The 14370-nt window shown below is 50.2% G+C and overlaps 1 protein-coding gene across 2 annotated transcripts in view; it reads left to right on the plus strand.

Moving 5' to 3' along the window:
* Window positions 1–241: 241 nt before the first annotated feature.
* Window positions 242–14370, plus strand: part of PDGFRA (platelet derived growth factor receptor alpha) — a 43457-nt gene continuing 29328 nt past the window's right edge. Inside the window, exons 1-3 of one of the 2 annotated variants that reach the window (XM_082837550.1) lie at window positions 242–399; window positions 9895–9955; window positions 11418–11735. In XM_082837550.1, coding sequence (XP_082693676.1) covers window positions 9907–9955; window positions 11418–11735 — 367 coding nt within the window. In that variant the 5' untranslated portion in view covers window positions 242–399; window positions 9895–9906. Of the gene's footprint in view, window positions 400–1486; window positions 1579–9894; window positions 9956–11417; window positions 11736–14370 lie in introns of those variants that run through there. The other variant, XM_082837551.1, reaches the window with a different exon arrangement.

Below are 14370 nucleotides of genomic sequence, written 5' to 3' on the forward strand. Positions count from 1 at the left end.
CACCCCATCTGGTCTGCTTCTCCCCGCCCCCCAGTTGTTGTCGAAGTCTGGAGGTTGGGGCTGGACCCCCTGATTGCGTAAGAGCGAAAAGTGAAGGCGCAATCTGGGGGCTGGAAGATTCAGAGCGCACGGAGTTCGAGGGAAACTCTTATTTTGAAGAGGCCGAGGGGAGGGGGGGCCTTCATTTCCTGACAGCTATTTACTTAGAGCAAATGATTAGTTTTAGAAGGATGGACTATAACATTGAATCAATTACAAAACGCGGTTTTTGAGCCCATTACGGTTGGAGCTAGAGTGAGAGAAACAGAGGAGGGGACTACAGGAGAGGACTGAAGGCCGTGGACACATTTTTTGCTCCATATGTAGGATTTTCTTTGCGAATTGACATAGGAGGAGAAGGTAAGGGAGGAGAAAAAGGATTTTTGTTTCTAAGAGAAGTCCCTAATCAGGCCCTTTGGGCTACAAGAAGTGAAGTAACTTCACTTAAAGTTTGGGCGATCAGAAAAAAAAAAATTGGAGTTGAATTCTAGTTGTGTGTCCAGAGAGTAATTTATTTTGAATAAACTTCACTTGGAGGAAAGATAACTATAGAGTTCGAAAGTCTAGGCATTTTAAAAAAACCACATTTTCCAGACCTATTTTTAAAAGCAGTGTTTTTCTAACAACTCTATGGCCTCCCAAAGAAATTGTTTAAGGTTACATTTTTGAGGTTTCTTTTGGGATTGGGGGTGGTATTCCTGTATACTGGGACTAGCACCTAGTACTGCTGGGAGTTGGGACAGAGGTGTTTGCCCTCTTCCTGGCATTGGGTCCTGGAAGGCGACAGGTTTTTAACGAGTTATTTTCATTCCTCGCCCGCAGTTTGGCGCGACAGCGCTGTAGCGGGTGGTGTGGAGCGCGGCCGGTGGACCGAGGGAGGTGGGGAGAGAAGAGCGCGGAGCGGGGCGCGGAAGGGGTTGAAGGGAGGGGAGGCGTGAAAGGCTCGGCTGGAGAAGGCCGGACCTTGGGTGCCCGCCGGCTGCACATGGCGCCGACCCAGGGCGCGTAATTACTGGACGACGCTGCGCCCGGTGCGAGCCGGGGCCAGACTCACCACAGCCTTGGCGGCTTCGAGACAAGCAGAGGGGGCGCGGATTTGGGCGAGGTTTGGGGAGCTCCTCGGAGGTTTGTGGGATCAGTGAAGTGCAAGAGAGAGCGGGCGCCAGCCCCGCAGTGCGCTCTGGTTGCGCGCTCTAGCGCGGGGGCGACGGCGGCCAGGGCAGGCAGGCAGGCGGTCTGGAGTAATGACAAACACATTTGGCCCCGAGTGAAGAAGTCATCGTCGCCTCGCATTCCAGCAACTGGGATTTGAGGAATTTCGAACTGCGCTCCAAGGGGCCCTCATTGTGAGCGGTGGTCCCCACCCCCACCAATCTCTGCGCGCCCCCTTCCTCGGTCGAACCGTTTATGCAAAGCCCGGGGCTCTGCTCCTGCCCAGTCCCGGCCGCAGGAAGGAAAGAAGGAAGGTCGCCAAAAAAGTGGAGAACTTCTTGTGGGGGAAGTTAGGGACAACTCGTAACGGAGAAACTTGGTTCCCAGGTAAGACAGGAAGATCGGAGGCGAAATACCTCCCTCGGGGCACCCGGACCCTGCACCCCCCTCGCATGCCCCTTTCCGCGCGGGGATGCGTGGCACTCGCCGCCCGTGCTTCACCCTCTCCAGTGTCCCTGTTTCTATTCCACTCCCTGCGCCGGCCAGAGTCTCTGCCCGCCTCGGAGCTCTCTCCTCGCGCCCCTCCTTCTTCCACCGTCTATCCCCATGGAAATCGGCTTTTATACGTGAGATTAACTTCTCCAGGCAGCGCCAGGGGAGCGGGCGGCGTCCACTTGGCTCGGAAACAACTGGGATCAGCGGTTCAGGTCGGAAAGGGTCTCGGCCAGCTGAGAGTGAGAGGGAGTGTGGCTTGACCCGAGCACCGCTGTCTGAGGGGGCCAGGAACCCCGGCCGCCTGGCCAGGTGTGAAGGAGCTGCCAGTAGCCTGGCCAAGCGTCTCAGCCGTGGAGGAAGCGAGGGGCTGTCGGTTCGCTGTCTCTCCCGCCGCCAGAGCGGCCCCCCACCCCCACCCTTTGCTCCCCCAGCCCATCTCCAAGGGTGAGAGGCAGATTGGGGCTGGAGAGGGAGCGTGAATGACACTTATCAGGTCCGGACTGCCCCGCGCCCGGCCCGGCCGCCTGGAAAAGCCCCTGGCTTCGCTGTGTGGGAAATGGCTTTTTGGCTCCGCAACCGAATTGCTCAACGTTTTGGACCGCCTCGCCTCGCCGCGGTCGCCTTCGAACAGAACTAGGCAGGTTTTTAGAGCAGGGAGAGACATCCGGGGCAAACGGGGCACGACAACCAGCCGCACAGCTCACGGGACTAACACCCCAGAGACCGGCGAGCCCGGGGGCCGCTGGAGGGGAGGAAGGGGCCCCCGGGACGTGAGCACCTCATTTGTTTCCGCTCTGGCTCTGGTTTTAACATTCCCTCCCATCCCCAATCTCCACCTCCATCTGACCGACCCAGGCTCTGGTACTGCTGCTTTGCTCCCCTTCCGTCTTTTCTTTCTCTCTTGCCTTTCTCCTCTTCACAGTCCTTACGGTAAAGGGGGCCCTTCCTCCACTCCCCGACAGGCGAGGGCCCGACCAGCCTCACTGACACCCTAGTGAGTCCCTGCTTCGGGCTCTTGGACAGTCTTGCTTTTGGTTTGACCCAAGTGTAGCTGGTCCAGGATTGGAGTCCCAAGAGCGAGGGGTGGTGGCGAGTGGGAGATAGACGAGGTGGGAGAAGGCACCAGGAAGGAGCCCTCAGCTGCCCCTCGGCCCTTGCTCCAGCCTTTAGACCGAGAGGGACTCGAAACGGAGCCTTGGCTCCCGGCCCCAGGTCCGCTCTCCTCCGGGGGCACGGACTGGGGAGGGGTGTAGGGGGAGGGGCATCGGGCCGGGCTTCCCAGCTGCAAACGCGTCTGGCGCCGAGGCGGGCCCGTTTTGTGCCTCCTGGGGACCGGCCGTGGGCGGCGCGCAGTGCCGGGACGCATCCTGGGGACGTGGTGACCGGCGCCTTCCTGCAGACCCCGGTGGGTGGGACTCCCTCTGGCCTCCGGGGAGCTGCGATAGGGTTACATGTTGTTGATGGAAAAGTGGCAATTCATGGGGGAAAGCTAAAAGCTTGCTCGGTCGCCGAAAGGTACGGCTCTCAGCCTCCCTTGCGTCTGGTCTTACGGGGTCCGCGCGCAGCATCAGCCAGCGCGGTACGCGAGGCGGGGGGTAAGGTTTGTGGTCTTGCCTCGAGCGCGGGAGGCAGGGTCGGGGCAAATTGCTTTTCCCCACAACACTCTAGTCCGGGCTCTGCCGGTGCTTGTCTTGTGCTGTAGTGGCTTGGTGGCATTTCCTTTTGTTTTAAACTGAACAGTGAGCCAGGGATCCGTTGGAAAAGTAGATTGTAGGGGATGGACGACCTCGGAATCAGGGTGCTTCCTTCCCCGCCTATAGCAGTCTTCCCCTTCCCCGCGAAAGGGAAGCGAGAGGCGCAGGCGGCGCTTGTGTGCTCAGGGCAGCCGCGGCTGAGCGAGCGTCGGGCAAGGGGGACACCGGGGAAAGGCTGGGTTCTTAAAAGCGCAGGAGGCGCAGCCACGGCGGCCTTCTCTGCGAGCAGCTGTCCGCGGCCGTGGCGCTTTCCGGCCCATAGGAGGCGCTAGCGTGCGACTGTAACCCTAAACCCACCCGGTCCTTCTCCCTCCACCCCGTCCGGCCCCCTCTCAGGTCTCAGCCGAAAACAATGCAAACGCCTAGCGTCGTGCCTGGGGCGCAGCGGCGGACGCGGGCGCTAAACCTGGGAGCGAGCGGTCGTTGCCCCAAGCGCCGGGGTGACTGAGCTGACGAGAACGTGGACCAGCGGGAGGGGGAGCGGCCCGCTCGGTGTTCGTGTGGGCGTGGCGGGGCCGGAGGCCGGACTGTGCCAGCGCGGAACCACCCCGGCGAAGGTGGGCGAGCAGCGGTCTCCGTTGCGCTGTCGGGGACCCGGAGCCAGAGCGGCCGGCCGGAGCGAGGAGCTAGCCGGGTAAGATTCTCGGGGCTACCGCGCCCTCTAGCGGGCGTCCGGCTCGCAATCCGGCTCTCCGCCAGCCTCCGGCGGTCCCCGCAGCCGCCGGGTCGGAGCGCAGCGCTGAGACCCAGGGGAAGACTAACCTCGGTCACCTTACCCCCTCCTGGAGGCCTCAGATTGACGCCTCGCGGGCACTTTGTGTGCCCGGATGGCGCTGGGTGGACGAGAGGGGCGGAGGTCTCCGGGTTTGGGGATAACGGTAGGGGCGTCATAGTAATTACATGTGGGAGAAGCGGAGGATGTAAAATCCTGGGCGCTCTTGGGTGGGGGTCGGTGTCAAGCCCCTCGAAAGTTCTCCTGCCGCGCAGGCGGCCTCTTGCTGTTTGTTTTACGACCCTGCGTTATTGTGCAATGGGAGCAGTCGTTTCCAATCAGCCCGTAGTTCCCGGGCTGCGCGGCCGTCGCGGCCCCCGCCGGGGGCTTTACGAGGGGTGACAATGGTATGCGAACAGATTGGGCAGCGCGGGCCCGGCCACGGCGTCGGGACCCCCACCTGGCGCTGCCCAGGTGGTCTCCCTCCCCTGAGCGGGCGGAAACTGCAAGGTGGGGAGAGCGTTGGCGAAACAAAACCCTGAACCGCCCGACCTCCTCCCGAGTGGCTTTTCCTGCTGAACTTTCTAAACCTTTGCGACCTGGGATGGCAGCGCCATTTTCCTGGCTCCCGAAGCTCAGTCTCCCCGGCCGACCCTCTGGCAGGGGTGATGGTGATGGTGATGGTGGTGGTGGTGATGTCTGGCCTTCAGCGAATTCTCTTGGGGCCCCGCGGAACTTTAAGCCATTTCGCAGGCAGTTACCCTATTCCTGTTTCTATTCTGCGGGCTTTGAGCTGAGGTCACCACGAAACCTAAATGTACAACCCAATAAAATAAGAGATTGGAAGTTAAGATTTGGGACATTTTGGCACAGAACTTGTAGCAGCATCTAAGCCGGACTGCCTGTCCCTTGGACCAATACTGCCACCTGCTGGTTTTACTTGAGAACTGCAACGACCCTTTGCGAGAATGGGCTTCGCGGATATTCTAAGCGAGTCGTGGCACCAGGAAGATGCATTTTCCACCCGGTAGGACCAAGTTTTCTTCTTCTGTGAAGTTGCAAGAATCATTGGGCTGACAGCATTTATTTTATGGACTTCTGGGTAGTCTTTCGCCTTAGTTGTTAATCCTTTGTATTTACCTAATGAGCAAAGTGCTGACCTACCACATCTGATTATCAGAACAGACCTGTGAAGAAGATAGGTGGGTTATTTGCATTTCCTTTTACAGTGAAGCCCTAGTGTTGGGGACTTGGTGAGATCAAGTATACTACAAGCTGCTACGCCTAAGGTTGTCCCATTAGGTGTCACACCAGTTTGGTGACAATCAAAAGGAAGTTGACATTGTAGTCTCCTGTGGTCAAATATCTGGTGCAGGAGAGCAGAAAGGTTTATGAGCTCAGACGGTCCCATAAAATGTTCCCATGTAAAAATGCTCCAGCCCCCGCCCATCACTGGAATGTCTAATGGAACTCAAGGAGATAAAAACAGTAAAACAGGCTCTGGTGAGGTGCAGATCCCAGTAAACACACCCTCGCTGAAGTTGCCACCAGGGTAGACCAGCATTTGGATTGCCTGGGCTGAAGTTGCAAGAACATTTGTCGCAGGGGAAAAGCAGCCCATGTAATTTTCACAGTTAGAATTAACCGAAGAGGGCTGAAATGAACTGAACCTCGGAAATCTGAATCTTGAGGTCGTCAGTGACTTTTGGGACTGTGAGAGAGTCTTCTGTGGCCTCTAGTCATGCCAGGGTGGGGTGAAATTCAGTATTCAGCGGCTCTGCAGCGGGATGCATTGTGCAGCTGGTGATCCGGAAGCCAGCTCTCTGGCTTTGTGAGTAGAATGCCATGCTCTCTCTTCTGGAAATAGTGCCCTTGCATTGCTTGCCCTGTGCTTACTCTCTAGCTTAGCATGTTGTTTTTGACTGTAGAGTCATAGTTAATGGCTCTTTGCTTCTGTTTGCAGGGACAGAGATGGCAACCTGTTAAAGAGAAAGAATAGTGTCTGCAAACAGATTTGTTTCTCTGTTTACATGACTGTATATATTGGTTCAACTTGAAACAGTGTTGATCACTACACCAGGCTTCACCACATGCGAGTTCAGATTCAGTTCTCCACTACGCAGGTGGTACAGGGCCAGTCAAGTGGCCTCTGGGGCCTGACTGGTCTCAGTAAGTAGAAGCTGCAGTAGCCCCTCTGATGTCCCTCTCATCTAAAACATTTTTGGAGCCTGCAGAAAAAGAGGCAGTATGAAAACTAGCAGCTGCAGTTTCTGAAGCCCTTTCAATTACACTATAGAATTTAGTCTTTATAATAATGCAGTAAGGGAAGCCAGCGAGTCAGGTGTTAGTCTTGGTTTACAGAAGAGACTGAGCTTCAGAGAGGTGGCCTAGGTGTCAGATGTGGGATCAAAGCCTGCTCTAATGCCATTTCTATCATATCTTCTGAGAGAAGGAATGAAGGACCAGAGAATGGGGGGTGGGAGGAGAGACCACACTCATTTGTCTGAGAGTGAACACGGAAGAGATCTCTTTTCTCCAGTCGTTTCTCTAACCCGTGGCAACGAGTTGTGAGTATAGAGGATTGAGACTGAAGTCTCAGCGCACGGCTGGCATGAGAGAAATGATTATGATGAAAAAAAATGTTTTTTGGATGAAATCCACTGTTCGTCCTTGCAAAGTGGTTTATTCTTGCTGACTCATAACACGCTGTGTTTCCCTGAATCTGTAACCTCAGTTCCTGATATTTGCATGTCCGACTTTTGGAGGGGCTCTAGGATAGGGGTTACCGATTAAGGATGAACATTTACTCCCAGAGTAGAAAAGCACTGGAAATAGCAACATGACTCCTAGAGATTCTCACTCCAGGGCCAATAGGAAGGGAAGCCTCCGTTCTTTCCAGTTGTTTTCTATTACCTCCCTGTAGGGCTAACAGTCTGCAATTATTCACGAGTAAATTGAGTTACAGACGAGTAATGACACGAAACTTCACAAATATGCCTAGATTTCTAGCCAGGGAACCACTCTTATCAGAGAAGGGAGGTCGAAATCATAAGCAAACACATGTTGATTTTCAGTATTTGTATCGTTATCGCTTGCTCCGAGGCCCTGTTTTCATTGCCCACTTTGTATGTCAGTAAGTAATCCTCCCCTGGCATCGGGTCCCCCATATCTGGATGCACAGAAGGAAACATGGTGAGGCCTGGCCGGGGCAAAACGCTCGTCAGAGCCTGCGCTGTAAAAGCAGTGAGCCCCTCTCTTAAGCTTGGGAATGCTTTAAAGATGCATCATTGGCAAGCCCAGCTGAAGGAATGCAGGATATAAATGTGATAAAACCCAAGACATCAAGCTGGCTCTGGAGGGCTCCTTTGAAGTTTGCTAAGTGGATTATCAGTGGGAGGTTGATATTTATATGTACAAACACACAGGCCCGTTACTGCTAATTGTGGTAAGTCAGTCTTTCCAGCCCGGCTCTGGGGCCCGCTGTGCCCGTCACCGCGGCAGTGAGGAGACCCTGCATCCCTGGGCACACGCCAGGATCCTTGGAAGCCATCAGCCAGCTAGCATTGTGCAAATTGCATTTGGGTTCACGGCACATTGTGCTGCTCTCACTGTGGCAGAGAGCAGAGGAGGAAAGCAGGGCCCCAGTTTGCATTAGGAAATAGTTGGGGGTGGAGGGAGCACAGAAGGTTGAAACACTGACCTTCCCTTGAGAGAGAACATATGGTGGATTGCAGAGAGCGTGGTGTTTGCATTACACAGACGCGGTGTTACAATCCTGGCTTTACCACCAACAGTGTGATTTTGGGTCATTTGCTAAACCTCTCTGAGCCACCAGCGGCACTTTTTAAAATCAGATATTTCACAGGGTTATTATTAACAAACATGGCATACACATGACAACTTTGGCTTCATACATATTGGTTTCTCGTTCCCGCTTTGGAGAAAACAGAATTATCATTTTATTCCTGTCCAGCCCGCTCACTGCTACCAGCATTCCATGTTTCACTCTGTCTTTCTTCCTCTTCCATTTAACCGGTAGAATTGAATAGGGCAGAAATCTGATGTCTGCAGGTAGACCAGCTGCCGCTTCCAAGCAAGAATACATGACGAAGCTCTCGTGCTCCACCGAAAACTACTAGGCTATTATCAGCTGGATCCTCTGCAATGAAAAAAAAAAAAGAAGAAAACAAGGGCTAAACACAGGCATACGTGAATTTCTTCTTTGGTTTTGATTTTTAGACAGCTTACTTAGGAATCCTGTACACACATCAAAGTCAGTGATGGACCAAATCAAGTCCCATGAACTCATTTCCGTTGCATGAGTTGGGGTTTTGAGCGACTCAGAGACCCAGTACCTCCCAGGCCAAGGCTTAGGTGATTTTTATGGGTCGCCTTAAAGCTTGTGCCCCTGCCCAGGCCCCTCCGCGTAGCCTCTTTAATTGAAACTCGGATGCTTCGCAGACCCAATACCTGGAAGCTCATCATGGTCGACTTCAGGGAGATCACTTTCTCAATGACTTCATGTGGGAAGTGAAGAGGGAGATAATAAAATTTGTGGGGTGTGCATGGAAAGAAAAGGATAAAGGAGAGGGGCCTTTTCAGAGGTGGACCAGAATGGATTTTTCAGTGGTTTTACTGCAGGGCAGTATGGGTCCTGCTTTTCATTTTTCCCTCCGTTAATTTTCCTTATCCCCCCTTTCTTGCCCACTGCTTTTCCCTGTTTTGTCTTAGGGACATTCAGTTTCAGTCTCTCTCTCTCTCTACTTCTCTTCCGTTCCCTAGAATTTGTTGCAGGAGATCAGGGTGGAGAACTTGGCTTTTGCAGGTACAGGTACCTGTGTGAGAACGAATCATCCATTGAATTTTATCCCGTGGTTTACTGCATCCCTGAAACACAAGAATTTAGCCACACTTTTCTCTCGCACTTCCTCTCCCTTTTTCACTTCCTTTACGGATCCTCTTTCCATGCCTGTGCCCTCGGCTTTTCTGTGCCTTGTTCAGCTTGACTGTGAATGTAGCAGGTCCTGGGAGAACTTGGGCTGGGGGCCCAGGCCCGAGCCTGGTACAGGCCTGCCTATGACATCCTCTAAGTGACACTGGGTTAGTGCAACTTGTAAAAACGTCTATACCAGAATGGCTCTTAAGTATTAAGATATTTGTTGGCAGCCTAAGCATCTTTTCCCAAAAGTTGCCGAGGATGTGACCAAGTATTTTCTGTTAGCGAAACACGAAGCCAATCAACGCATTTTGAGTGAAAACAGCTCAAGTTTAGCAGTTGAGTAAATACATGTTTATTTGTTTTTCGCAATCTTAATTTAAATGGTTTAAGAGGAACCGTTCTTCTGTACTTTTGGACATATTCCAAGACAATAAAGTCAGACTTTTTGGAATTTGAAAGCTGCAGACAATCAAAAAGGGTTTGGGCTTCAGATGGTTCCTGTCATGATCTCGGGGCCGCACAAGGCCATCTGATTTCTGCTTCTTAGGCATCTTCCTGTTTTAACTGTGAATCTTAAAACCCAGGATGTTGTTGACTAAAAGGATGCTGTTAACATAAGATTGATGACTAATAAGAACCTGCTGTATAAAAAAAATAATAAAACTAAATTTAAAAATAAATAAAAAGGCAATTTAATAACTAAAAAAAGAAAAAAAACCCATTTTCCATAGTGCAAAGCGCCAAGAGAACTAGGCTCACGGGTTGTTTTATTGACTAACATTGTTTCTGTTTGACTTTTTCAGTTTTCCAGAACTATGGGGACTTCCCATTGGGCACTCCTGGTCTTAGGCTGTCTCGTCACAGGTATGGATCACAGGCCTATCTGAGTTCATTGTCCTAGGGGAAATCTTTTTTTCCCCTAAGTTCTGTGCTCTGCGGGTATACGACCTATACTGTGCATACTGCAAACAGTCCGAAAGAGTAAAGAGAAGTAGAAACCTATGGGACATTATCTAGAATGACCACAAACCTTCAGTTCTCTCTGCTGTATTGCACTAATTCCAGTTCAAAAAAGAATGTTCTTTCTGTGTGTAGTCATGGCGTTGAAATATTGTTAGGAATAATAGTCTAAATTTGCCCACCGTCCTCCTCCACCTCCTGGGACATGGGTTTCCAGTAGAGGTGGATCAGGGGAATTCAAGAATGCTCAAAGGGAACACATAATGGAAAAATCTCATCTAGAAAATCATACCTGTCTAAAGTTATCCCTGTCTTAGGTGGAAGATGCTTTCATTGCTACAAAATCTTAGAATCGCCTTTGGCCTTGAAATTGAATTAATACACTGACTTTTGGGGAAGCTTAGTAACTCTCTTCCAACAGGAGGGATGCCACTGGGGCCATTTGTTGAAATATTTATTGGACTTTCTTAGTTTTCATCCAGATATTTATAAATTGCGGATGTTCACCATGACACCAGTGTTTTTCTAATGTGAGGAGTTAACTTAAGTCTATTAGTCTCTTTAGGTCGTATCTAGATGGATATGGTAGAACTAAGTACTGTCAGTGATTTAAGAGTTCTGAAGTCCACTCGGTCTTCCCCACCTGCAGGATAGTGACCCAGGTGTACTTACCACTTCCCTGTTAACAAAGGTGATCAATCATAGTGGACACATACTGAAGTCGGGTGGGATTCCCACACCAGGCTCAGAGGAAGGTTAGAGAACATTAATGAATAATTAATTAAGTCATAACATCTCTTCTACCAGTTTTATAGACAGAGGAAGCAGCTAGACTGACATTTTAGGTTCTAAGATGAACTTAGGCGTTTTTGCTCTTGGGCTTGACTCTTCTTTTTGAATTGAAATCCACATCCTCCTGCTTTGGTTTCTGGAAGTCATTAGAGAGGAGGCACGCCAGAGGGTAGAGAGGAACGGAAGACGCGTACTTCTTGAGCACGAATCTGCCTTGTGTCTTTACTGTCTGCGTTCCCTGTCCACAGTAAAGAATGCACGTGTGCTTGAGCTTATACTATCTTGGGATATTTCATGGTCACACATAAGAGTCTAAACTATGGAGTTGGAGTCAGACGTCCTCTATCCATTGGAGTGTTTGGAGGGGTGAAGCCAGGGGTGCTTAGCGGGACTATTGAGGCCTTAGGAGCATTTGCTGCTCTCAGCAGATGCGGTGCTGTTATAATGGGGGGCCTTTCAAGGGCACCCAGGCTAGCGGATTTTTGCGTAGAAATGGTCATTGTTCATAGAAGCTGCTCTGGGTGAGACCGTCCTTTTGGCCTGCATCCTATTCAGAGCATGTTTCCTTTTACAGGGCCAAGCCTCATCCTCTGCCAGCTTTCATTACCCTCCATCCTGCCCAATGAAAACGAGAGGATTGTCCAGCTGAATTCATCCTTTTCTCTGAGATGCTTTGGGGAGAGTGAAGTGAGCTGGCAGTACCCCATGTCTGAAGAAGAGAACCCCAATGTGGAAATCAGGGACGAGGAGAACAACAGTGGCCTTTTTGTGACGGTGCTGGAAGTGGTCAGTGCCTCGGCGGCCCACACGGGGCTGTACACTTGCTATTACAACCACACGCAGTTGGAAGAAAGCGAGATCGAGGGCAGACGCATTTACATCTATGTGCCAGGTGAGTTGCCTGGGTCCCCTGGACCAAGCTTATCGTCGTCCCATCTCTCCTGTTGATTGTATGAGAGTTTTTTATAAGTATAAAAATCATAAATTTTCATCGGAGAAAATTCGAAAACTATAGGCGAACACACAAACTTAAATCAAGATCATTTGTCATGCCGGCATCTAGAAATATTCAGTTAATATTTTGGAACTGTATTAAGTTTTGAAAATCATTGTCATTGTGGCATCTTTTATTGGCATTGTGCAGAATGTCTGAAATGTACTCATTTCTATTCAGTTTGATCGAGTTCAACAAATATTTACTGTGTATGCTTTGTGTGACAGGCACTGCTAAGTGCTGGGGCCACAAAGTAATTAGGTAGGCCTTATCATGGACTTGCCCATAGTCATTAGAATAGTTTCCAAATAACCATGCTATTTCTTAAATTCAATAAAACATATACAGGCGTACCTTGGAGATGTTACAGATTTAGCTCCTGACCCCCTCATTAAAGCCAATATCACAATAAAGCGAGTCACACAAATTTTTTTTTGGTTTTCCAGTGGATATAAAAGTTATGTTTGAATTGTACTGCAGCCTATTAGGTGTGCAATAGCATTATGTCTTAAAAAAACAACGTACGTACTGTAAGGTTAAAATATTTTACTGCTAGAAACACCATCGTCTCAACCTTCAGTGAGTTGTAATCTTTTTGCAATAGTAACATCAAATATCACTGATCACAGATCACTGTAACAAAGATAATAACAATGAAAAAGTTTGAAATATTAACAAGAATTACTAATATGTGACACAGAGACACGGACTGAGGGAATGCTGTTGGAAAAAATGGCACTGATAGATTTTCTTTTTTTTTTTTTTTTTTTTTTTTTGCGGTACGCGGGCCTCTCACTGTTGTGGCCTCTCCTGCTGCGGAGCACAGGCTCCGGACGCGCAGGCTCAGCGGCCATGGCTCACGGGCCCAGCCGCTCCGCGGCATGTGGGATCTTCCCGGACCACGGTACGAACCCACGTCCCCTGCATCGGCAGGCGGACTCTCAACCACTGCGCCACCAGGGGAGCCCCTGATAGATTTTCTTGATGCAGCATTGCCACAAACCTCCGATTTGTAACAAATTCAGGATCTGCGAAGCGCAGTAAAGCAAAGCGCAGTACACCGAGGTGTGCCTGTATTTACTCTTGATGAGTTAGAATATTTTTTTTTCTTTTTAATAAAAGTTCAGGTTGATGTTGTCTCTCGTCATCCAAGACACACGTGCCAGGATAGGAGTAAGGTGGGATTAAGTATGTAAGGGTTTTACTAGGAGAGAGGCTTATGAGAGAAAATGGGGAGGGATCCAGCAGAGGCTGGGAGAGCTGTCTGCCTGCATTGTAAGGGTGACCCTGAATGAAGGACAGTGGGTAGGAAGGTGGGGTAGATGAGTCCTAGACCTCTGGGCAAAGAAAGCTGGGGAGTCCTCCAGCCTAAGGAACCCCTGTTCCACACAGTCATTGTCTGGAAGCATCTCTGGAGGGCATGGCCTAGGGTTGTGATGGATTTTAGAGCCAGGCCCTGTTTCTGGAGGAAGGTGTGGTGCTTTCCCACAGCAGCCACCCTCATTAACTCGCCTTAGCCATGAGCTTGAGATGCATTTGGTCTGCCACCCTCCTAGCATTGCCTGGGTACTCCTTTGTAATGATCTATGTCTGTATCTGTACCTATATCTATATCTGTACCTGTATCTATATCTGTATCTGTATATATTGGCTTCTTCCAAGGACAGTTGTTAAAAGAAGGACCACCATGTTATTTAAACATTGCATAGGTAACGCATGATGGTAGGGGAGACTTGCATTTTAAAGGAAGCTCTGGCTGATGTGTAATGGATATCACACTGTATATTTTAACCTGAAATTAACTTGCAGCTTAATTAACTTTGCTGGAGTCTTTGCTAACAGAGTTCAAGAATTTGGAACTCTAAACACAAATTCAAGTCATGGCAGTTGTAATATATAGATGGGTGAATTAAAGAGGAATACAGCCAGAGTAGTTAGTTTCAAATAAACATATAAACCACTTACAGCTCTTGCCATCCGTGTCACTTTAGCAGAGGTAGAGTAAGGGGGTTTCAGAAGTGTATCTTCATACCTTTCTGTCTTTTCAAGTTTTTAAAATTGGCTCCTTTTCCTGCCTTCTGTTAACTGTGGGTGCTCCATGGATCTAGACCCTCTTCACTTCTGTTCTGACACTCTTATCTGTATCAGCCTCCCTTCCTACCACTCAAAAAAAATTGTTTCAAAAAGAGTAGGTATTTAGAATGTCACCTGTCATTCCCACCATAAATACCACCCCCCCCTCCCGTTGTGAAGGCAATGGTAGGAAGGTAGGTTTGTTAATGGTCCCTGGGTCTTGGAGTTTTGATCTGCCTAAGATTGCCCAAAGATGATTCTTCTTTTTTTTTTTTCTGGCTGCACTGTGCAGCTTCCGGGATTTTAGTTCCCCGACCAGGGATCGAACCCTGGGCCCTTGGCAGTGAGAGTGCGGAGTTCTAACCACTGGACCACCAGGGAACTCCCAGTCCAAAGGTTCTTCTTGTTCCTCCCTTGCCCTAGCACAAACATCATCTGGGTAGGCCCTGCATTGTCAGAG

The sequence above is a fragment of the Leucopleurus acutus genome (assembly GCF_964270905.1).
Source record: "Leucopleurus acutus genome assembly, chromosome: 4".
NCBI lineage: Eukaryota > Metazoa > Chordata > Mammalia > Artiodactyla > Delphinidae > Leucopleurus > Leucopleurus acutus.